The sequence below is a fragment of the Notolepis coatsorum genome, assembly GCF_963971535.1.
Source record: "Notolepis coatsorum genome assembly, chromosome: 17".
Lineage (NCBI taxonomy): Eukaryota > Metazoa > Chordata > Actinopteri > Aulopiformes > Paralepididae > Notolepis > Notolepis coatsorum.
This window is the reverse complement of record NC_140181.1, coordinates 65,432,911-65,458,750: the sequence shown is the minus strand read 5'-3', so window position 1 is coordinate 65,458,750 and position 25,840 is coordinate 65,432,911. Positions and strand designations below refer to the sequence as shown.

Sequence of the window (25,840 nt, the reverse complement as noted above, 5' to 3'; positions counted from 1 at the left end):
TCGAAACTGGCCCCTACAAATGTCCTAACCCAGTTGTACAGTAAACTTTTCAATCAATCAATCAATCAAAGGACAAAAACATGACTTCCTTACTGCACAGTTGGAGCAGATCTTTGACCGGTTAGTAGGGTTAGTAGCTTCTGTCTGATTGTGTAGGTACTGGTACCTCTCTGCCAACAATATAACTTCTAAATCTATTAACCAACAATACTACTTCAAAATCTACATGTCAACAAGTATAGAAACACCATTTCCAGCATTGCTAACTTCAACAGACCCAGACAGGTATCGACAAACATTGCCCGTAATTGCCACCAAACAGCACTGGCAACTTCAAGAGAACAGACCCAGGTCCCATTGATACGGGCCCCAGTTATCGACACGGCCGATACTATATTGCATTACAATACACACCAGGTAGCACAACAGATACTACAATACTATGTTGCAATAGACCTCTCATGTGTATTGTAACTATGAATAGATCGCTCCTAGCTTTGTCTGTGGTACATGCAGGCTTGGTTCCTCCATGACCATGTCTCTATGACATTGCAACATCCGGTCAATTAGTGTTAGCAAAGTGGCTCTTAAAATTTGGCTAGTTAAAAGGAACACGCCAACATTATGATGGGAAATGCGCTTACCGTCTTCTCCAGAGTCAGACAAGAAGATGGATACCAATTTATAGCTTTCTACTGAACACACAAAGGAAATTGGTATCCATCTTCTTTTCTGACTCTGGAGAGGACGGTAAGCTCATTTCCCATCATAATGTTGGCGTGTTCCTTTAACTAGCCACATTTAAAAGCCTCCTGTAAAACGTAATTTTAACTCTCACCCCACATGCAGTTTAATGGACAGAATCATGGGTAAACAGGAAAGAAAAATGCTGTTCATTTTCAGCATGGGTGGAAAAAAAGGAACTGGAGCTTGTCGTGATGACGACAATGCATGAGAGGCCTATACACTCCAGGTAGCACAACAGATGCCAACAGCAGGGTTGTCCTTGATTGAAGAAATTCATTATTTCAACTCATCAAACGGTCCATTTTACTATCAACAAATGTATCAGTTTAGTTCACCCCTAGTTCACAGATGTATAAAGATTTTGCTATATGAAAGCTGTCCATAAGAATAACTCAGTTTACAGGCCAACCATCAGAGTAACCGTACCCAAATAAACATGTTGCAGTGATCCTCTTGGTATAATGGAACTATGATAAGAGTATTGCTCTTGGTATAATGGAACTATGATGGCCTATGCAGGTCAGATAAAGGTCACTCTGGCTCTCTATTCGTGGTATGTTTATAACTATGGGTGATTTACGATACAGTCCTGGAGTTGTTTAGGAGAGATAGGCTATAAAGATCTAAGTGACGGCACATGACGGCATCCTGACAGGTTGTAAAATAACTATATACACTATATACATATAACTCACATCCACAACTATTATACACTGCTACTACCCCCACCCTCTCTAACTCACATCCACAACTATTATACACTGCTACCACCTCCACCCTCTCTAACTCACATCCACAACTATAATGCTACCACCTCCACCCTCTCTAACTCACATCCACAACTATAATGCTACCAACCCCACCCTCTCTAACTCACATATACAACTATAATGCTACCACCCCCACCCTCTCTAACTCACATCTACAACTATAATGCTACCAACCCCACCCTCTCTAACTCACATATACAACTATAATGCTACCACCCCCACCCTCTCTAACTCACATCTACAACTATAATGCTACCAACCCCACCCTCTCTAACTCACATCTACAACTATAATGCTACCACCCCCACCCTCTCTAACTCACATCTACAACTATTATACACTGCTACCACCCCCAACGTCTCTAAATCACATCCACAACTATAATGCAACCAACCCCACCCTCTCTAACTCACATACACAACTATAATGCTACCACCCCCACCCTCTCTAACTCACATCCACAACTATAATGCTACCACCCCCACCCTCTCTAACGCACATCCACAACTATATACACCACTACCACCCTCTCTAACTCACATCCACAACTATATACCACTACCACCCTCTCTAACTCACATCCACAACTATATACACCACTACCACCCCACCCTCTCTAACTCACATCCACAACTATATACACCACTACTACCCCCACCCTCTCTAACTCACATCTACAACTATATACACCACTACCACCCCCAACGTCTCTAACTCACATCCACAACTATAATGCTACCAACCCCACCCTCTCTAACTCACATCCACAACTATATACACCACTACCACCCTCTCGAACTCACATCCACAACTATATACACCACTACCACTCCCACCCTCTCTAACTCACATCCACAACTATATACACCACTACCACCCCCACCCTCTCTAACTCACATCCACAACTATATACACCACTACCACCCCCCCCCTCTCTAACTCACATCCACAACTATATAGAACTCCCACCCTCTCTAACTCACATCCACAACTATATACACCACTACCACTCCCACCCTCTCTAACTCACATCCACAACTATATACACCACCCCCACCCTCTCTAACTCACATCCACAACTATATACACCACCCCCACCCTCTCTAACTCACATCGTTGCTAATGACCGTCAGCACATTGGCGTCCTGGGGGTTGTAGGCGATCTGCATCAGGGGGGTGAAAGGCAGGTCACATTGGGTGAAACTGTTGCCAAAGTCTCTGGAGACAAAGATCCGCGATCCAGCCCTTCCAGACACGTCAGCCGTCAGGATCACCTGAGACGCAAGTATACGAGATTCAAATTAATAAATAAATAAATAAATAAATAAATAAATAAATAAATAAATAAATAAATAAATAAATAAATAAATAAATAGATAAATAGATAAATAAATAAATAAATAAATAAATAAATAAATAAATAAATAAATAAATAAATAAATAAATAAATAAATAAATAAATAAATAAATAAATAAATAAATAAATAAATAAATAAATAAATAAATAAATAAATAAATAAATAAATAAATAAATAAATGCAATTGATTTGCTGAAGGATGTGTGGTGACATTTTGCCCCAGCGGCAGGTTTCATCAAACAATGACTCACTTTCCCAGAGTTCTCGGGGCCGATGGCAATGCCAAACTCTGTTCGGATGAAGGTGTTGTTGATCAGGCTGGTCACATCCTGGAATGACTTGCCGTAGTTCTCACTGGGAGACAGGTGAACATAAGTCAAATCAAATGCAAATAAAACAACAAACACTCATTCCCTCAATGGATCTCAACATGAGACGTACGCTACCTTCGATACAGCTTGGACTGGCCAAATCTCAGCATGAAGAACGGCACCTGGAACGTCGTCAGAACCAGGATGACCTGTGGAGAAAAGCGAGGTTCAGCATAAGGCAACTGGGACGAAGATATTTTATTCATGCGACCCGAGACCCTGATATGAGTGAACTCATTCTGTCATGTATGAGTGAAGTGAACCCTGCGTACATTGTGACCAATCGGCTGAGTAATCAAAGTCCCAAGTCTCTCCCAGTCATGTCAAGTCAAGTCAAGAGTTTTATTTGTCACTTTTGGCAATAAGTGAGGGTGCGTGCGGCCTGAGTGTGTGCCCGCTCATGCTAAAGTGTTACAGTGGTACTCAATGTTCATTGTTCAGGACTCTGATGGCCTGGGGGAAGAAGCTGAGCCTAAGCCGCTCTGTCCTAGTAGCTGGGGTTCGCAGGCGTCTGCCTGACCTCAGCAGCTGGAACAGGCTGTTATTGGGGTGGTGAGGGTCTTTCATTATCCTGCAGGCTCTGGATTTGCACCTCTTGTTGTATAGAACCTGCAGGGGAGGTAGTGCAATACCCGTGGTACGCTCGGCTGAGCGCACCACTCTCTGTAGGGCGCGTCAATTTTTCTTTCACCAAAGTACAAACAGAGAATTAAAAGTACTCCCGTAGTCTCGCGAGAGGTGCAGAAATGGGATCTGACGTCAGAAGAGACGATCCGGTCAGTGTTTCACCACACAGACTGGATTGTGTTCCGCGACACAGATAACATTAATGCCTACACCAGCGTTTCCGTTAGCCGGTAATTACCGGTTTTTGACCGGCAAAATCTGTTGAAGTCCGACATATTTAATCTCTCCGGTCATAATGTCCGGTGAAAATAATTCCCTCTAAACACAATTAGATTATTTGAATTGTATTAAAATAGGCTAAAATTAAATAGCCTATGCGATGAACGAAACAAACAATCATTAAGCAGCCGGTCTAATAATGACATTGTCTTGTCAGCGCGAGCTGGCTGCTGATATATTTGCGAGAAGCATCCATCTGCCGGCCGGCAGGGTGCAGTACTCCAATTCAGCCATTGGCAATTCAGCTGTTGGGTGGGGGCGCTGCTGAGCGGTTTCCAGACCGGACCTAAAAACACTGCTGCTCCATGCTTCACGTAAATATATCAGCAGCCAGCTCGCGCTGACAACAGAATGTCATTATTAGACCGGCTGCTTGGTGAAGCAACGATGAAACAAATGATTGTTTCGTTCATCGCATAGGCTATTTAATTTTAGCCTATTTTAATACAATTCAAATAATCAAATTGTGTTTAGAGGGAATTATTTTCACCGGACATTATGACCAGCACCAAGTCGTTGGGAGGTTTTGATTGATTGATTGAAAACTTTATTAACAGATTGCAGAATGGGTACAATACAGTACAGCTCAATACACACAATTGTTAAGGGGATGCAGACCAGAGAAGGACTTTCGTCTTGTTTCCACCAGGGTCCCCCATTTTCAATTCATCAGGACATATATGACATACATGACATACAGATAGTCAGTACTGCTACATCTATACATTTATGACATACCAGATTTGCAAATACAGTACTGTTTGTGATACAGAAGGAGTCAAGAAAAGGGAGTATATACATTTGACGTAGAAACTGTACATTGGAGGAGGTTGGGTGGGGGGGGTTGGGTACACTGGGATATTGACAACCATACTGGGTAATTTACATTGGAGGTGGTTGGGGGGGGGGGGGGGGGCACACTGTATAGACAAGCAAAACTGTACATTGAGGGGGGGGAGACTCTGTACAAACAAACAAAATTGTACATTGGACTATTGACAAAACCATACTAGGTAAATGACTGTACATTGGAGGGGGTTGGGTTAGGATATTTACAGGGGCCAGTGTTGAATTGCAGTCTCCCGTAGGTGTCTCTTGAGAGAGGTTTTGAAAGTGGGTAGTGATCCACATTCCTTTACAGCTTTGGGTAGGGCGTTCCACATTGAAGGTGGAGATATAAATCACGCAAACCCACGATAATGTTCAGTTCTTCGCTTGATATAATTAATATAAATGTCCAATATAACGGAATTCGTTAGCTCATAAAAATGTGATTATAACAGACTGCTGTTTATTAAGGTCGGGCAGACTGCCCACCGACACCTCAAGTCGGCAGCAGCACGAAGTCTCGAGGGACTTATTTTATTTGGAATATATTAATGACTGTATATACACAAAAGTAGCCTAGTTTTAAGTTAAAATATTATAAATGCCTTGATGATGTCATTCTTTATATAGGCATATCAATTGTTTTTAAGCTCAATAAACTCTGACCGGAATTTATCCCATTTGTCCGGTAGATTGAAATCTACCGGACACTCAGACCTGCAAAAAAAAATTCTAACGGAAACCCTGGCCTACACGGAGACAGTGCTGGACTATGTTTGTACTAGGGTGAAAGAAACAATCCCCACTACCAAAATGAAAGTTTACCCAAATCAAAAACCCTGGGTAGACAAATCCGTCCGTGAAGCTCTGAGAGAGCGCACCAAAGCATACAATGACGGCCTAGTGGCAGGCAACATGAATGACCACAAGGTGGCGCGACACAACGTAAGGAGGACAGTGTCAGAGGCCAAACGGCGCTACAGGGATAAAATTGAACTCCAGTTTGAACAAGCTGACTCTAGAGCTATGTGGCAGGGGCTCAAAACGATGACAGACTACAAAGGCGCCTCCCTCAAACTGAACAGTGACATCTCCTTAGCAAACGACCTCAATACCTTCTATGCGAGGTTTGATGCTGGTAATAACAACACCAGCTCACAAGCCTCGGCAATGGGGGGGGGGGGGTCGGCTGCTGATGGAGGCGCAGTGTTCAGGGTAACAGAGCATGAGGTGAGGCGGACCTTTAAAAAAGTGAATATCAGGAAGGCAGCAGGTCCGGACGGCATCCCCGGCCGCGTCCTAAAAGTCTGTGCCGACCAACTGGCCCCAGTATTCACTGACATATTTAACCTGTCCTTAGAACAGGCTGTCATCCCCACCTGCCTGAAGAAGTCCACTATTATCCCTGTACCCAAAAAATCCAAGCCTGCTTGCCTCAACGACTACCGCCCTGTAGCTCTCACCTCCATAGCCATGAAGTGCTTTGAGAAGCTAGAAAAGGGCTACATCTGCTCCTCCCTCCCCATCAACATGGACCCCCTGCAATTTGCATACCGCCCCAACAGGTCCACGGAGGACGCCATATCCCATGTGCTGCACACAGCAGCATCACACCTGGACAAGAGGCAGGGGAACTATGTGAGAATGCTATTCATCGACTACAGCTCGGCATTCAATACCATAGTCCCCTCCATACTCATAGCCAAGCTCAGGGACCTGGGCTTGGGCTATGACCTCTGCCAGTGGGTCTTGGACTTCCTGACTGGCAGACCCCAGGTGGTGAGAGCAGGCAACTGCACCTCCTCATCCATCACCCTCAACATAGGGGCCCCCCAGGGCTGTGTTCTGAGTCCCCTCCTCTACTCCCTGTACACACACGACTGTGTGGCTCAGCGGAGTAGCAATACAATCGTCAAATTTGCTGACGACACAGTGGTGGTGGGCCTGATCTCTGCCAACGACGAGAGGGCCTACCTGGAAGAGGTCAAGGTCCTGGCGGGATGGTGCCAGGAAAACAGCCTCTCCCTGAACGTCAGCAAAACAAAGGAGATGATTGTGGACTTCAGGAGGTCGGGGGTCAAGGACTACAGCCCCCTCAGCATCGACGGGGCACCGGTTGAGAGAGTCAACAGCTTCAAGTACCTCGGAGCCTACATATCCGAGGACTTGACATGGACCACACACATTAACAGTGTGGTGAAGAAGGCACGACAACGCCTCTACTTCCTCAGGCGCCTAAGGAAGTTCCAAGTCAGCCAGAAGATCCTTAAGAACTTCTACTCATGTACAATAGAGAGCATCTTGACCGGCAACATCACCTCCTGGTTTGGGAATAGCACTGCAAAAGACCGAAGCAGACTACAAAGAGTGACACGTTCAGCCGAACGCACAATTGGAGGGGGGCTCCCCACCCTCCAGAACATTTACTACAAGCGTTGCAAGGGCAAGGCTAAGAGAATCATTAAAGACTCCAGTCACCCGAACAACTGCCTCTTTGAACTGCTGCGGTCAGGCAAGCGATACCGGAGTCTCAAGGTGAGCACAGAAAGACTCAGAAGTAGCTTCTATCCCCAGGCCATCAGGCTGCTAAACGAACAATGAATGAACACTACACAACAACAACCACCAAACGCACATAGCACACACATCCACACGCACACACTCACTTTAAACAAACACACTGTAGCACCCACTCCACACACTTTATAGCACACACCCACTTTAAACAAACACACTGTAGCACCCACTCCCCACACTTTATATTTATGGATGAAGGATTGCACTACAACTCGTACACCTTACTGTAAATTGTACCTAAAATTGTACCTCATCCCATTTCTGCTTTGCACTAGATAGTACTGTACATTAGTACACTGCATAGTATTGTGTATTGTATATTATATGGTAACTCAGAACATTGTACATATGTCTATACCGAACACTGTGACCTCATTTTCTTCTTCTAAATTCATGCTATATTATGTTATTATGTTATTTGATACTATCTTGTCTAGCACAGTCTCTGGAGCGTAACAGTAAGAAGCATTTTGTATGAAAGTATTCTGTACTTCTGTATGACAACTATTAAAGAACTTGAACTTGAACTTGAACTTCTTGTCTTGTGCCGTGCTGTTCCATACCAGGCAGTGATGTTTCCGGTCAAGATGCTCTCTACAGCTCCTGAGTAGAAGGACTGGAGTATCTTCCCCGATACTCTGAACTTCCTTAACTGTCTCAGGTGGTAGAGGCGCTGTTTCGCCTTCTTTACTACTGTGTCTATGTGTGTTGACCATGTCAGATCCTCTGAGATGTGGACCCCCAGGTACTTAAAGCTGCTCACCCTGTCCACGGTAGCCCCGTTAATCATCAGTGTGTCACAGTTGAACAACATTTCAGTGGACAAATATGGACAAATATAAAATCACTTACCCCTGTGCCATCGCCAACCCAGGCCAGTGAGACTGATCCACTCAAGTCATTGAAGGCATACTGGAAAGCAAAGAAAAATATGAGTTTTCTGATTAGCTAGTAATCACAAATATAAACCCATTATTCTCATGACTGCATTGGTCCTGAAATCACTCACTGGAACAAACAATATGACAAGTTAAACGCAGAAGCCTGCCGATCTCCAATCTAGCAAAGTCAGCCCACGTTACCCAACTTCTTAGAGAGCTGCAGTGCACTGGCTTCCCATTTCTGCAAGAATCCGCTTCAAGGTTCTTGACCTGCCATACCGTGCAGCAAGGGGAACGGCTCCCTCATACCTTCGGTCAATGGTCTCCAACTACACACCCTCAAGACCCCTACGCTCTGAATCTTCTGGCCGCCTCAGACCCACTACTATCCAAACTCCTGGGGGGTCATCAAAGAGAAGCAGGCTATTCTCGGTCCTCGCTCCACAATGGTGGAACAAACTCCCCACTCAGGACAACTGAAACCCGGCCAATTTTCCGCCGTCAACTAAAAACACACCTCTTCAAACTATATCTGAAATAATGTGAAAAAAAAATACCTTTTTACTATTATGTACCCTAATACTACGCTACTATTTATTTTTTTTTTTTTTTTTTTTTTACTTTGACCAGTCAGCTGGTTCTTTTAGCGTTTATCGCTTTTTCTGGTCAAGCATGACCGACAGAAACAGGTTGAATGGGGTATAGATCGGGGGAAAGACACTCTGAGAAAATACGGCGAGTCCGGGAGTCGAACTCGTGTACCCCAGATCCGTGACGCGCACGGTTGTCCCCGATGCCGAAATGGCGTCCGAGGTACGCGGTGAGCTACTGGAGCTCCCCTACGCTACTATTATACTATATATACTATTATACTACTACCTATCTTGCAAATATTTCTATACTACTATGCACTCAGAGTGTAATGCTCAAACTTGACATTATTTGACGAACAATGCCACTGACCCATAGCTGCCAGAGATGTACCCATCCTGGTGATTGTTGTTCAAAATCTGTAAATCGCTTGGATTAAAGCGTCAGCTAAATTACTAAATTGTAAATTGTAAAAGGGTAACAGCTTAATAGGATTCTTTTTTCTAATGGGGTCTAATTTCTGGAGTATGTGTAGTGTACTGTATCTCAAGTAGTTGCATGTGTCTCAGAAAACGCTGCCACACACACCGTTAGCAGTTAGCAGAAGAACTAGAGTCATTAGGTCAAAAAGAAAGGGAATGGAAGATTCACAGCACAATAGCACCTTACACAAACATGCAAAGCAAGGCCTATTCAAGAATTCACACCACTGACAGTGACGGTGAATTTCTACATTTCACTTCCTCTCTCTCTCCTTGCAGAGTTTTACGAGTTCAGTAGATAAAGTGAAGCGCTACTTATCAGCACTTGAGTGAGCAGACCAAATGCATTCAGCGGAGACTGGCCCAAAGAAAACACCAGTAAAAACTCCCTTTATCGGGCGGGGAACCATATTTCGTAACTTAAGTGGACATGCCTCATCATCCCGCCACCTAAGACTAGCGAAATTGACAGTATGTACACTTTTAGACATAAGCCTGCTAAAATGTACTTAGTAATTCAATATTTGTGAAGTGATTTTTTTTTTTATCCACTTTTTCTCCCATTTTCTATATTTTCTCCCATCCCAATTTCGTATCATCCAATTCAACCCTCCCCTGTCACGAACGCTGTTTCTTGCCTCCCACAAGCCGGCTGCAATGTGGACTAAGTCATACATAGCACAAGTCCCCTCCGGTACTTGAGGTAACAGCAGTCGCATCTTTTCACCTGCGCAGCTCGATCTCTCAGTGGTGAGGAGTAACGCGTGGGAGGCTCATGCTGCCCCCGACACTTCCTGATTCCACTGCGCAGGGCCGCAGGCGCACCAACCGACCTGTAGGAGTCGCTGTCCACAACGGCCGATCCCCACCCATCAGTTTCCCACCCCCTAATACGACCAATGTGTATTAGTACGGACGACCAGCTAAACTGAAAGCAAATGTGGAACGCTGGGCTCGAACAGGCGAGCCCAGCGTCTCCAGATTTCGTGGCGAGCGCCTTGCCCACTACGCCACGTAGCCGCCCTATATTTGTGAAGTGATTTATAGTTTTTTCTGATTGCATTTTAAGAAGAAAATAAGTGGTACCACCGGTATTTATAATGTTATATATGCCATTTACAACGTATGTGTAAATATACTTTGTTTTCAGTAGATCTACACTTCACTGCTACTGTTTTTCTTTACAAATAACTCAAACGGTGCTTGATATTGACTCAAAACACTTTTTTTTACAGAAATAGGGTGAATGTTGTGCCAGTCCACCCTGCCATCAGTGATGATGAGGGCTCTGAGAAAGACGATGATGTGGGAGATCCCGACTACACCCCACCCACCCACAACCTGGACACTCCAGGCCTGAGTGACAAGCGTCCCTCTCACTGCAGTGGAGTGTGACTATGTTGAATGATGATGTCATCGCTTGCTGAGAAGGGCCTGTCACTGAAGAACTTCAAGATCCAGGTGTTCAAGAGTACCAGCAGCCAGAGGCCAGTCACGTCTTGCCCCGTAGAAGTTCAGTACTTCCAGGCAACCACAACACCTCTGCTGATGTTTCAAAATAAACATTATTTTAATTGTATATGTGTTTTGTTGTTATATTTCTTATACACTTTCTGGAAAATGTTTTCCCCTCGAAGGGCGAGGAACCATATTTGAACACTTCATTGATATTGATATTTTACCCTAGACCGGCAAGGAACCATATGAACATTTCAATTACCTTGATTTGCAACATGAAAATTACAAATTTGGGGGGTGGGGGGGGGGGGAGTACAATTGAAAAAATATCTTGTAATAACACTCTAGGGTTGACATTTTGAATTTTAAAGTATTTCAATGAGTGCCCTGTACACTCATTTTTGTTTCTAATGGGGTCTAATTTCTGGAGTATGTGTACTGTATCTCAAGTAGTTGCATGTGTCTCAGAAAACGCTGCCACACACACTGTTAGCAGTTAGCAGAACAACTAGAGTCATTAGGTCAAAAAGAAAGGGAAGGGAAGATTCACAGCACAATAGCACCTTACACAAACATGCAAAGCAAGGCCTATTCAAGAATTCACACCACTGACGGTGAATTTCTACATTTCACTTCCTCCCTCTCTCCTTGCAGAGTTTTACGAGTTCAGTGGATAAAGTGAAGCGCTACTTATCAGCACTTGAGTGAGCAAATGTATTCAGCGGAGACTGGCCCAAAGAAAACACCAGTACAAACTGGTGCGAACAATCAAAACATTAAGTCAATGAGGAAGTCCGGGCTATTAGGAGGTGTGTGTGTGTGTGCGGGTGTGTGTGTGTGTGTGTGTGTGTGTGTGTGTGTGTGTGTGTGTGTGTGTGTGTGTGTGTGTGTGTGTGTGTGTGTGTGTGTGTCCAGACTGAGGTCCAAAAATACTTTTGCTTTTACAGTCTTACTCTTAGCGACTCCTGTTGTCCCAAATAAAGACATCTAAATCCCTAATCTCTTCCAAGTGGCCCTCCGCTCTCGACTGTGCGAGAGCAGGACCACGTCCGTCAGCTCTAAGCAGCTCTGGTGCTGCTAGGGTCCACTACAGGAGGAGAGTTACCTTCCAGTTAGATTACACAGTTCAAGCTTTAGGGAAGGCAACGTAAAGTGAATCACATGCCATTGACGATGTAGGCAAATAAGCAGCGCTCTCTCTGTGAGGGCCTGCGGCTGCAGACGGACTAACAGGTCTGACCTCGTGGGATAAACACAACAGGTTTAGCTGGATTCACTGTTTGCTGTTGCTGTCTTCTTAAGATACTGTATTCTAGAGGCTGAATTCCACTTTCTGTATTTAAGGTAGGAGTGCATTTTAAAGAGTAAATACATTAATTCCTCTCGAGACACTGGTGACCTGGTTTATCCTGTACTGAGACAGTGAAATCTTTACCACATCTGGTGTACCAAATTTAGATTATTATTCCCCCTCTCTCTCTCCGATTTCAAGGCCATGGTCCTTGAGGTCTGAAGACAGTGTCTGTATTGCACTGCTTGCAATTAAATGATAACTACCTCACTGGCAGTCACAAGGTTTCATCTAGGCCTTATTCCCTGTAAACATTCTAGGAAATGAAAGGACAACAACAAGAGCGACGTTCTGACTCGGTGAGGAAGGAAAAATGGGACACTATAATATATTATATCTATAGTTACATCCTTGACTTACAAAATATAGGTAATTGTGGCCATTAGGTAAACATTTGAGGAGTAACTTAGTAGTCTAGCCCTACACTGGACCGTGAGTAGACTTCCTGCATCACGTACAGTACTAAATGGCACGTTGCAGGACAAATCCTGAAGCCATATGTAGGTATGATTTCTTCCAGCACACTTGCACTAAACAAATTTTTACTACATAGTACATCATCACCAAAGACGGGATACATCATTATTTCTGTCCAGAGTTGGTACAGTGAGGTAAGCAAGGTGTTATAAACATGGGGATGCTGACAAGGACCCCATAGCCTTTGACTATGTGACCGGTCACCGCCCGGTGGAATAGGTTTACTAGCCAAAACATGTGTGGGCATCACTCCTGCTGATTGCAGAACATTTACATAAAATTCTATATGCCTAATTTCCATTTTTGTAAAGGAATAAAGACGTCTGCATATTCTGAAATGTCCTCCTATTGTGGTTTACAGTTGAATGAGCAATCCAGGAGAAACAGTCTGATCAGCGTGCTTCTATAATAGATTATATGATTAGATTAGTGGGCCTGTAATTGGGACAGTGGGTTAGAAATCGTGTATTCCTTACTAAACGATGCAATTGTTGCACCTGTGAAAGGTGTAATAGGACCTGTGTGTGGTGGGTAACTCACGGTGTGGGTGTTGTCGGCTAACTTGGTGTCATATCCTTGAATTGCTTTACAGCCTTGGTCTGTGCTTCTCCTGTGTCTATTGTGCTTTGATGGGGAAAGCCATTCAGGAAGAGACCTCTTCTCGATAATCGCACCTCCTTTTGGTCTCCTCAAAAAAATCGATTGTCCGACTCCGTGCAGGTTTCTGGTTCCCTGCTTAAAATCTAAACCGACTGCTAAATTGATAAGTAAAAACAGAGCACAGTACACCAGCAGTCCCATTTTCATCGTGGGCCACTGGCAAACAAAAAGAAGCGAAAATGAGACCTTGTCTATCCTATTCTTCCCTAGAAATTGACGGTCGCTCCAGCTCTGCTGATGACATCAACAAAAACACAGTAGTCCTGACAGCGAGTCGGCTATTGCGGGCTTTGTATGCGCGGCTCATAGACGTTTCGAGGCGGCGGGTGCGCTCTAAGCTTCTAGTTCCGCTTCTGCATCGGCAAAAGAAAACGTGATAAAAAGGCGGAAACCACACATTCGTTAATTTGATGGGACGTTTAGCAGAAGTGGTGCGACTTGCAACTCCTTAGCCAAAGTGATACAATAACGAACAGTCGAACACTCAAATAGACAATGGTCTGTGAGACGAGCGCCTCCGCAGAAAGAAATACACTGCTGAGATTGGTCGGCCCTTAACCTCGTTCCCAGCTTTATCTCAGTCGGCCCTCCATTTGACAAATGCGTTGGTTATTCTGATTGGTTCAAAACCAGAGCGCACAGACTAACTATGTGCTCAGCTGTCAAAGCGGTTTCAAGGTAGGTTGAGCGAGAGAGAGAGAGAGAGAGAGAGAGAGAGAGAGAGAGAGAGAGAGAGAGAGAGAGAGAGAGAGAGAGAGAGAGAGAGAGAGAGAGAGAGAGAGAGAGAGAGAGAGAGAGAGAGAGAGAGAGAGAGAGAGAGAGAGAGAGAGAGAGAGAGTAATGAATAGTAGTGTATTAGTAGTGATTGTGATGAACCGCCGGTCAGATATACCTATCCACAGTGTTGGTATTTGATCCAGCCTACTTCCCTCTACACTTGTCTAACCATATTAAGTTACACATGCATATGATTTCAGATTAGTACTCAATATAGGACAGTGTTGGTTATATCCTATATAGCCTTCATTTTTACACACTAATCCACTACAACTGGTAAACCCGTATTGGCCTATCAGATGTGTGAATTAAATAGCCTACATATTTACATTTAAATGAAAAGGGGGATAGAAAAAGGTTGAGACTTGACTGTGAGGTTTGTTTAGGTTGTAGTGATTGTAATGGCGGTACATAATTCACCCACGGAACTAATGTTAGGAACATTCTAGAACATTAGTGCGCCCGAACATTCTGGAACGTTTGTGATGATGTCATGGCATAACATTCTAGAACCTTAGTGCTGCCCGATCATTCTGGAACGTTCGTGATGATGCATAGTAGAACGTTCTGGAACGTTGGTGAGGATGTCATAGTAGTACCTTCTAGAAACCTCTAGCATGCCTATTTAAGCGGTGGCAGTTCCTGCCACTGGCATTCTGTTTAGCTTTCTAGTAATCTTCTATCCCCAGGCCATCAGGCTGCTAAACGAACAATAACACTATGCAACAACCACCAAATGCACACAGCACGCACACACTCACTTAAACAAACAACACACTGCAGCACCCACTCTCCACACTTTAGATCACACAAACACACTTTATATTTATTGATAAAGGATTTGCTTATAGGAGTGGCTATTCTATTTAACAAATCAGTATACTTCACCAAAGAAAAGGAAATTGCAGATGACCAGGGCAGATATGTTATGGTCCTGGGGTCAATAGGAGGATCAATCATAACCTTTCTAAATATATATGCACCAAATGAAGACTGCCCCAATTTCTTTAAAGGTATAGCCTCACTTTTGGCTGGTAATGCCAAAGGAATTATCCTTATGGCCGGTGATTTCAACTGTGTACTAAATCCAAAAGTAGACAAACTGCCTGTAGATTGTGGACCCATTTCAAAAAAATCTAGATCACTGAATGCAATGATAAAAGAATTTGGACTTATAGATGCATGGCGTTTCCACCATCCTAGGCAGAAAGACTTTACCTTTAGGTCTGGGGTCCATGGTAGCTACTCTCGGATAGATTACTTCTGTATTTCCAAGCAAGACATTGACAAAGTTGAATCATGTATCATTGAACCAGCGACCATCTCAGATCATGGACCTCTAACTCTTCAACTTAACCTCAGTACCAATAAAATCTTTAAATATTGGAGGCTCAATGTATCCATGCTGTCTGACTCTCACACACGGGAGAGGATAAGTGAAGAACTGAAGAGTTATTTTGATCTCAACAATAAGGGGGATGTCTCACCATCAATTTTATGGGACGCGGCAAAGGCTGTAATGAGAGGTAAAATTATCTCAATTTCAAGTGCACTAAAGAAACAGCGAAATGAAAAACAGCAGAACCTAGAAAATGAGTTAAAAATACTAGAAAGGAAACATAAACTGAACAGAGATGAAGAAGATTTAAAAGCTCTACTAACCTGCAAACAAAAACTAGATGACCTGTTGACATACAAATCGGAAGGAGCCCTTAGATTTGCTGGTAGGAATTACTATGAGATGGGAAATAGGGCAAGCAAGCTACTGTCATTCCAGCTCCACAAAATACAGTCAAGTCGGATAGTTCCAAAGATTAAACACCCCAGCACACACATGGAAGTAATGCAAACGCAAGAAATTGCTAATGCATTTGCAGATTACTATACCGACCTCTACAAAGCACAGCAATTGGAAAACAAGAAAGAAAAAATCAACAACTTCTTAGATAACCTTAAACTTTCTAAACTATCCCCAGATGAGGCGGATGAGCTAACCTCCCCTATTACGGAGAAGGAGATAGGGGAAACTATTCAGATGCTTAAGAACAATAAATCACCAGGTACAGATGGGTTTTCAAATGAATTTTATAAACATTTCACTGAACAATTAACACCAGTATTAAGTGTAGTTTATAACTATGCCCTATCTGAGAGAGATCCACCAGGAAGCTGGTCAGAAGCTATTGTCTCGGTAATACATAAAGAAGGTAAAGACCCCACAAGATGTAGTTCCTATAGGCCCATAAGTCTCCTTTGCAACGATTTCAAGATATTGACATCTATACTTAAAAAAAGAATACAGAAACATATAACAAAACTGATACACCCAGACCAGACTGGCTTTATCACTGGTCGACAGGGTGCTAACAACATCAGAAGAACTTTAAATCTGCAAACAGTGGCTGGATTTCGAAAAGAACCATCAATGCTTCTCGGCTTAGATGCCGAGAAGGCATTTGATAGAGTTGATTGGCTGTACCTTGAACTAACATTGAAAGGTATGGGATTCAATAACACATTTATAGAATGGATAAAATGTTTATATAAAAATCCTAAGTCTAGAGTAAGGGTGAATGGTCACTGCTCTCACTTCTTTGACATACAGAGAGGGACACGCCAAGGAGACGTTTTGTCTCCATTACTATTCGCGATTGGCATAGAGCCACTAGCGGAGATGATTAGATCAAACCCTCAGATACAGGGAATAGATGACCAAAAAGGCATTACACACAAAATCTCGCTATTTGCTGATGACATTTTACTTTATATCAAAAACCCTTTAGAATCAATTCCAAACATAATGATGGATTTAAGAAATTACGGCGAACTGTCGGGTTATAAAATAAATGAGACCAAATCAGAAGCCATGATGATAGTGGGAACATGGCCAATACATCTGAATAGTATAGCACCCTTCCATTGGGCTAGAGACGGATTCAGGTATTTAGGAATCATTTTGACTCCCAGCAGCAATCAGTTATATCAAGCAAACTACGAAAAGTTGATTGTACAAATCAAATCAGACATGGCCAGATGGGACATTTTACCTCTCTCAAGAGGTACCAAAGCACCTCAAAGGCGCTAAAAACAAAATTACAAACATCTCAAAACAAACTGGTCAGACTACTGCTTGACCTTACTCCTAGAACCCACCTCACCCCTGCCCACTTCGACAACCTAGGATGGCTTAGAGTAGACGACAGAGTACAACAACTTGCAATGGGCCTGGTCTACAAGATACACTACACGACCAAGGTACCCATGTACATGTCAAAATACTTCCCAAAGGTCAGTGAATACCACGATCACAACACCAGAGGGAGCTCCACAAATCATGTCAAACCCAGATTCGGCTCAAATAAGGGACTAAACACGTTTCGCAATTATGCCACATCAATGTGGAACGCCCTACCCAAAGCTGTAAAGGAATGTGGATCACTACCCACTTTCAAAACCTCTCTCAAGGGACACCTACGGGAGACTGCAATTCAACACTGGCCCCTGTAAATATCCTAACCCAATCATTCCAACCCCCTCCAATGTACAGTCATTTACCTAGTATGGTTTTGTCAATAGTTCAATGTACAATTGTGTTTGTTTGTACAGTGTCTCCTCCCCCCCCCCTCAATGTACAGTGTTACTTGTTTATACAGTATGCCCCCCGCCCCCCCCCCCCCCCCAACCACCTCCAATGTAAATTACCCAGTATGGTTGTCAATATCCCAATGTACCCAACCCCCCCCACCCAACCTCCAATGTACAGTTTCTACGTCAAATGTATATACTCCCTTTTCTTGACTCCTTCTGTATCACAAACAGTACTGTATTTGCAAATCTGGTATGTCATAAATGTATAGATGTAGCAGTACTGACTATCTGTATGTCATGTATGTCATATATGTCTATATGAATTGAAAATGGGGGACCCTGATGGAAACAAGACAAACGTCTTTCTCAGGTCTGCATCCCCTTAACAATTGTATGTATTGAGCCGTACTGTATTGTACCCATTCTGCAATCTGTTAAATAAAGTTTTCATTCATTCATTCATTCTCCCTAGTGGGAAGAATAGAATCAATTCGAATGAATGTGCTACCTAGACTTATTTTTCTCTTCCAGTCTCTACCTATACCAATACCTGCCACTACCTTTAAAAGGTTAGATAAACTCCTATCCAAATTTATCTGGCAGAGGAAAAAACCTAGAGTAAGGCTTAAAACACTATGTTTGCCAAAGAACAAGGGTGGTCTTGGTCTACCAAACCTAAGAAACTACTACTGGGCAGCTCAATTACGCATACTTGTGCATTGGATACAAAAGGACCTAGACTCAGGATGGGTACAGATTGAGCAAAACTCAATTCCAAAGACCCCTCTCAGATCCATAATATTCCTGGGGAAAGCATACTGGAAAAAAATTAAGATTGGTAACAAATGGATTACAAATACATTAAAGGTATGGGAAAGTGTAAGGAAAAAGGGGGGAGGTCCACGATCAATATCTAGGGCCATGCCAATAGCAGACAATACAGAATTCCGGCCAGCTATGGAGGATGGGGGTTTTAAAAAATGGGCGGATTTGGGCCTGGTTACTATCAATCAATTAATGGAAGGAGACTGTTTTAAATCGTTTGCACAGCTACAGCAATGTTTTGATCTACCTTCGAAAGACATGTTTAGATACTTTCAAATAAGACACTATGTAATGACTCACAGTGAGTGGGAAGCAATTAAGAGACCACCAACAAATGTGGAGCGGTACTTTATAAACACAATAGAAAAAAACTTGATGGAAAGAAAGCAGATATCCAATATTTACAACATGTTACAACTAGACGATCCAGGAGACACCACCTATATTAAAGAAAAATGGGAGTTGGAAGCTAATGTGATCATAGAAAATGAAGAATGGGAGGACAGCCATTCAAGCAATCATAAAATCACAAATAGCCCAATGTGGAAGGAGTTTGACTGGAAGGTCAAGGTCAGGTACTTTAGGACTCCTCAAGTTCTCTCCGGATTTGCTGGTGGGTCCTCACCACTATGTTGGAGAGGATGTGGAATGATCGGAGATCATACACATATTTTCTGGGACTGTCCAAGGGTGCAGACATTTTGGATGAATATCAAAAATGAGATTAAAACCATTCTAGATCTTGACTTACCTCTGAATCCATCGTACTATATCTTGGGATGTATACCGAAAGGCACATACTATGGAGATACGTTATATATCTTGAGAGTGATACTGTTAATAGCAAGGAAAATGATAACTATGGCATGGCTACAAAATCAACCACCGACAATCAAACAATGGACCAAGAGACTGAGACAGATGTATACAATGGAAGAAATGACTGCACAATTGCAACTGAAAAAAGATATGTTTATGCAGAGATGGTCACTTGTAACCTTGTACCTGGAGATACATTAGCATGAGCCTGACGCCCTCTCTCTCTTTTTTTTTTTTTTTTTTTTGTTGTTCTTTTTTTTCTGTTAAAGTATATTTTTTTTTCCTTTTGCTAAATTTATTTCTCTATTTATTTTTTCGTTTCTTATCCTACAAAAAATCATAAAAAAAAATATTGTACAAATCCCTCCCCACTGGGTTGTTTAAGAGGCGTACTCGGATTATACAGCTTATTTTGATTACGCTGAATACCTTAAACAAATTGAATAAGAGGGAAGAGCCTGAGTAACAAATGTCATTGACTATGTGAATCAAGTATATTATACTGTATGATTAATGCAATGTGATGTTCAATATGACACAAAATAAAAGAAAGTTCAAAAAAAAAGATAAAGGATTTGCACTACAACTCGTACACCTACTGTAAATTGTACCTAAATTGCACCTAATCCCATTTCTGCCTTGCACTATATAGTATTGTATATTAGTACACTGCATAGTATTGTATATTATATGGTAACTCAGTTACGTCTATTCTGCATCGAACATTGTACATATGTCTATACTGAACACTGTGACCTAATTTTTTTTTACTTCTAATTTACATGCTATACTATGTTATTTTATTTCATACTTATCTTGTCTGCACAGTCTCTGGAGCGTAACAGTAAGAAGCATTTTGTATAAAAGTATTCTGTACTTCTGTATGACAACTATTAAAGAAACTTGAACTTGAAACTAATGTAAGATAAGATAAGATATTCCTTTATTAATCCCCTTGTAGTTGTGCTGATGAATATTAAAGGAGTTACCTTCGACTTCAGGACATCGCCTCAGACTCCCGTCTCTCAGCACTACACTGGTAACCCCGACAAACTTCTCGCTGAAGTTTCAGAGACCAAACCGAACATAGCAAATGCCGGGTTCCTCAGACTGCCAGAATTTTGGGAGCAGTTGGCAGCGGCATTGTTTGCCCAAACGGAGGCACGCAATTCACCCTGCGGGGAATTGTGGATGACGCCGCAAAATATTTCCACGTCGTCTCGAGCCTCAACAGCACTACGGCGGCGAGGACGGTAGGGTTCATCACAGCTCCACCGGCCCAGGATAAATATGAGACCTGCTCAGAATTTTTGAGCTGTCGCGGCCAGATCGGTCCCGACGCTTGTTAGCCATACAAGGCTTGGGGGACAGCAAGCCGTCGGAGCACATGGAAAGGATGCTGAACCTACTGGGCGCCGAACAGCCTAACTGTTTGTTTATGGAGCTGTTCCTCAGGCGCATGCCGCCGCAGGTGCAAATGGCACTCGCCAATATGGAAATTACGGAGCCCCGTGCCTTGGCAGAAGAGGCAGACCGCTTCTACCTAGCCACTCAGCTCTTAGCCCCAGAGATGCTGGCCCCGACACGAGAGCGACACCGGGGCGCAGAGGAGCGTCCTACCCGCGACGGTGGGGGACACCGCCGGCGGGGAGGGAGGTCCGCGACTGACGACCGCCAACGGTAGCCCTATCCGCACCTATGGTACGAGGACTGTGGAATTGTGTTTTGGGGGCCAGCGGTTCACGTGGGATTTCGTCACCGCCGACATTGAGTTCGGATTTCCTTTGTGCACACAGGCTCCTCGTGGTCGATAGGCATGGCCGCCTAGTAGACGCCCAGACATATGCTTCATTGACATGCATGCGCGATGAAGTGGTATACCGCGGGCTAGCCAGCTCGCTCGCAGAAGGGGACGTGTACCAACGCCTACTACGGGAGTTTCCCAGCTTAACACAGCCTACGTTCTCTGCCGTGACCACCAAACACGGGGTCGAGCACCACATCGAGACCGAAGGCGCTCCCGTGTACGCGAGGGCCCGCCGGCTCAATCCTGACAGACTAGCAGTTGCTAGGTCAGAGTTCGCCAACATGGAGAGGTTGGGGATTATCCGGCGCTCGGACAGTCCCTGGGCCTCACCGCTGCACATCGTTCCTAAGCCGGATGGCGGATGGAGGCCGTGCGGCGACTACAGACGCCTCAACGACGCTACGACGCCAGACCGCTACCCAGTCCCCCACATAAATCAAATCAAATCACATTTATATGTAAGGCCCGACAACACACGTTAATGTCCCCATGGGCCGTACACGTCTTCTTTAAACAAGTCAAGAAGAAACATAACAATAAGTCAAGAACAGAACAAGAACACCATAAGGTCCAACAAATTAAAAATAAATGCAAATAAATGAAAGAATGCAAGCACTCCCAGACATACCCCACGCGAAGGTAAGGAAAAACTCACTAAAACCTAACAATAGGGAAAAATGCTCCACAGGCAGTGTGGAGGAGAGAAACCTTAGAAGGGCCATTCAAGGGGGGATCTCCCTTCTTAGATGTCGGTGATAGTAGTGTTGCAGACTAACAGTTGGTAAGCATGCACTCAAGTGTGTAGTGAAACACAGATGAGTGCATGCAATAGCAACTGAACATTTTGAAAGATTAAAGATAGAGCTGATAGCGATAGCAACTGAACATTTTGAAAGATTAAAGATAGAGCTGATAGCGAATCTATTTGAGGCACAGGGGCGGCGCAAAGAGGGTCGCATCCTCCCCGTCTTAATCACAGGACATTCAACACTCCGGTCATTGCTCCGAGACAGCCGGAGACAGGGAGATAGGGGGCGTCGCAGAGAGGGTCGCAACCTCCCCGACATCATCGCGGGACGTCCAGCACTCCGGTCACCACTACGAGACTGCCGGAGACAGGGAGACAGGAGGGCACGCAGAGAGGGTCGCATCCTCCCGGCCTTCATCACGGGACGTCCGACACTCCGGTCAGCATCCAGGACTTCTCAGTGCACCTGGCGGGTAAGCTGGTCTGTTCAAAGGTGGACCTGGTACGTGGTTACCACCAGGTGCCGGTACACCCCTCGGACGTCCCGAAGACGGCGGTGGTAACACCCTTCGGACTATTCGAATTCCTGCGGATGCCGTTCGAACTTAAGAACGCGGCACAGTCAGATGCTAATGGACTCGACGCTCAGGGACATGCCGTTTATTTTTGTTTACCTGGACGACATCCTCGTGGCCAGCTCCTCGCCCGAGGAGCACCTGGCACACCTCCGGTGCCTCTTTACGAGGCTTGGCCAACACGGCCTAATCCTCAACCCGGCTAAGTGCCAGTTCGGGTTGACCCCCCTCCCGGCGAAGGTGGCTGCCATTTCCGCTTTCCCCCGACCCCCGACGGCCCGAGCACTCAGGGAGTTCCTCGGGATGGTGACGTTTTATCACGGTTCATCCCCCGGGCAGCCCACATCATGCGGCCACTTTACGAGGCTCTGAAGAGCAAGTCCCCCAACCAGCCTGTCGACTGGACGACCGAGAGGACAACCGCCTTCGCGGCCACCAAGACGGCCCTGGGTGATGCCGCTATGTTGGCTCACCCGGCGCTTGGGGCCCCGGTCGCCATTACCACCGACGCGTCAGACTACGCGATGGGAGCCATACATGAACAGTATGTGGACGGCGCCTGGCAACCGCTGGCGTTTTTCAGCCGTCAACTGACCCCTAAGGAGCGCAAGTACAGCTGGCGTAGGCGGGCCTTTGAGGCGGTGCACGGCCTGTCTCACCCCGGTAGGAAGGCTTTGAGCAGGTTGGTTTCACAGAAATTCGTGTGGTGAGGGCTCAAGAAAGACGTGACGACCTGGGTCGACGCATGTGTGGCCTGCCAACGGGGCTAAAGTGCACCGACATACTAAGGCCCCGCTGGCGGCATTCGAAGTCCCCGAGAGAAGATTCGATCATGTCAACGTTGACCTTGTGGGCCCGCTTCCCTCCTCTCACGGGTTTACCTACCTGTTTACTATGGTGGACAGGACCACCCGATGGCCGGAAGCCGTTCCCCTCGCCTCGACATCTTCTTCCGACGTGGCCCACGCCTTTATCAGCATGTGGGTCGCACGTTTCAGGACCCCGTCCGACCTCTCCTCCAACCGGGGCTCACAATTTACCTCGGAGCTCTGGAACGCGGTCGCTAGCAGCCTGGGGGTTAAGCTGCACCGTACCATCGCTTACCACCCTCAGGCCAACGGGCTATGCGAACGCTTCCACCGGTCCATGAAGACAGCGCTGCGCGCAGGCCTGACGGACAGCAATTGGGTGGACAAACTGCCGTGGGTCATGCTCGGGCTTAGGAGTGCCCCCAAGGAAGACCTGCAGTCCTCGTCAGCGGAACTGGTATATGGCCAGACATTGCGCGTCCCAGGGGATTTTATTCCGGACGCGACGACCCCCTGGTCCGCTGTCAGCCAACACGCTGCCCACGTCGCAGCATGGTACCCCCGTTTCCCGGATGCCGCGCGGCCTGCACAAGGCGGAGTACGTTTTTGTTCGCCACGACGCGCACCGGGGGTCCCTACACCCCCCTTACGATGGCCCGTTTAGGGTCCTGCAGCACGGTGACAAGGACCTGATGATCGACATGGGCGGTAGGAAGGAGACTGTGTCAGTAGACAGGATCAAGCCCGCACACGTGGACGTTTCCCAACCCGTAGAGTTGGCCCTACCCCCCCGCAGAGGCCGTCCGCCGTTACTCCGGGATCTGCCTCCCACGGAGTCACCGGCGACCTCACAGATGTCAGTGCCCCCGGGTGTCGGGGAGGGCGAGAGCACTTACGCCGCTCCCTACCCCCCCCGGTTTTCCGCACACGCCGAGGCCGGGCAGTTGTTCCCCCCGCCGGGGGGATTTTGACTATGGGTGAATTCTGGGAAGGCTTGTGTAGTGATTGTAATGGTACATAATTCACCCACGGACTAATGTTAGGAACATTTTAGAACATTAGTGTCGCCCGAACATTCTGGAACGTTTGTGATGATGTCATGGCAGAACATTCTAGAACCTTAGTACTGCCCGATCATTCTGGAACGTTCGTGATGATGTCATAGTAGAACGTTCTTGAACGTTGGTGAGGATGTCATAGTATGACAGAACATTCTAGAACCTTAGTACTGCCCAATCATTCTGGACCGTTCGTGATGATGTCATAGTAGAACATTCTGGAACGTTGGTGATGATGTCATAGTAGTACCTTCTAGAAACCTCTAGCATGCCTTTAAGCAATGGCAGACATTCTGTTTAGCTTTCTAGTAATGTATTGTATCTTGTAGTTGTGCTGATGAATATTAAAGGAGTTACCTTCGACTTCAGGACATCGCCTCAGACTCCCGTCTCTCAGCACTACAAGGTCCTAATTATTTCACTACTCAAAATCACAAGTGAAACCCGTGCTGCAGAGGATTCACTTTGACTCTGAGGGATTTCATATCTGGACCATAGTGGTCTGGTGTGTGGCACTGGAAGGCTCAAACAAGATATTATAACAGGCTGAGCTTGGATGTCCCCTCCTTATCATCAATGATCTGTGTTTTTACGGGCAGATTTGGTCAGTGCAGAGAAGTTAGACAATTTATGGAATGCAGTATTGCAGTTGACACACTAACGTTTTAGCAACATGCAGTCATGCCAGGCAGCTGAGGCATGACCTCATGACAACTCCCCGAGAACAATTAAATCCTTTGGAAACTCAACCGACTGAATTGATTGATTGAAAACTTTATTAACAGATTGCAGAATGGGTACAATACAGTACAGCTCAATACACACAATTGTTAAGGGGATGCAGACCAGAGAAAGACTTTCGTCTGGTTTACATCAGGGTCCCCCATTTTCAATTCATAACATTTATGACATACATGACATACAGATACAGTACTGTTACATCCAGACATTTATGACATACAAGATATACAAATATACAGTACTGTTTATTTACAGACAGAGTTTCTAAAAGAGAATATATACATTTGAGGGGGAGGAAACTATATTGGGGGGGGTTGGAACTTGGGTGGGGGGAGGGTTTGGACATTCATCTGGGCCAGTTTCGAATTGCGGCCTATTTCGACATGTACATGGGTACCTAGTGGAGAGAACCATGCTAATGCGCTCTAGTTTTTATATAGTGTCATCGAGCCATGATTTCAGGCCTGCCCAAAAATACACAAAACACACAAAAATGGAGAAAAACTGTTTAACGGTCTAACTCCTGTAGATTTGTTTGATTATACAGACTGCAGGGAGACATGTTTTGTTCTTGATTAGATGTGTGTGATGTCATGTGATGGAGCAAAAGGTCTAAAAAGGAACCCATGACTGCAG

At 44.9% G+C, this 25,840-nt stretch overlaps 1 protein-coding gene across 1 annotated transcript in view; it reads right to left on the bottom strand.

Annotated features, from left to right (window-relative positions):
• sort1b (sortilin 1b) overlaps positions 1–13,975 on the bottom strand; it is a 70,675-nt gene extending 56,700 nt beyond the window's left edge. The window contains exons 1-5 of the mRNA XM_084334132.1: positions 13,338–13,975; positions 8,410–8,469; positions 3,322–3,395; positions 3,127–3,229; positions 2,630–2,791 (exon numbers count right to left, since the gene is read on the bottom strand). Coding sequence (XP_084190258.1) covers positions 2,630–2,791; positions 3,127–3,229; positions 3,322–3,395; positions 8,410–8,469; positions 13,338–13,604 — 666 coding nt within the window. The 5' untranslated portion in view covers positions 13,605–13,975. The remainder of the gene's footprint in view (positions 1–2,629; positions 2,792–3,126; positions 3,230–3,321; positions 3,396–8,409; positions 8,470–13,337) is intronic.
• Positions 13,976–25,840: the final 11,865 nt, after the last annotated feature.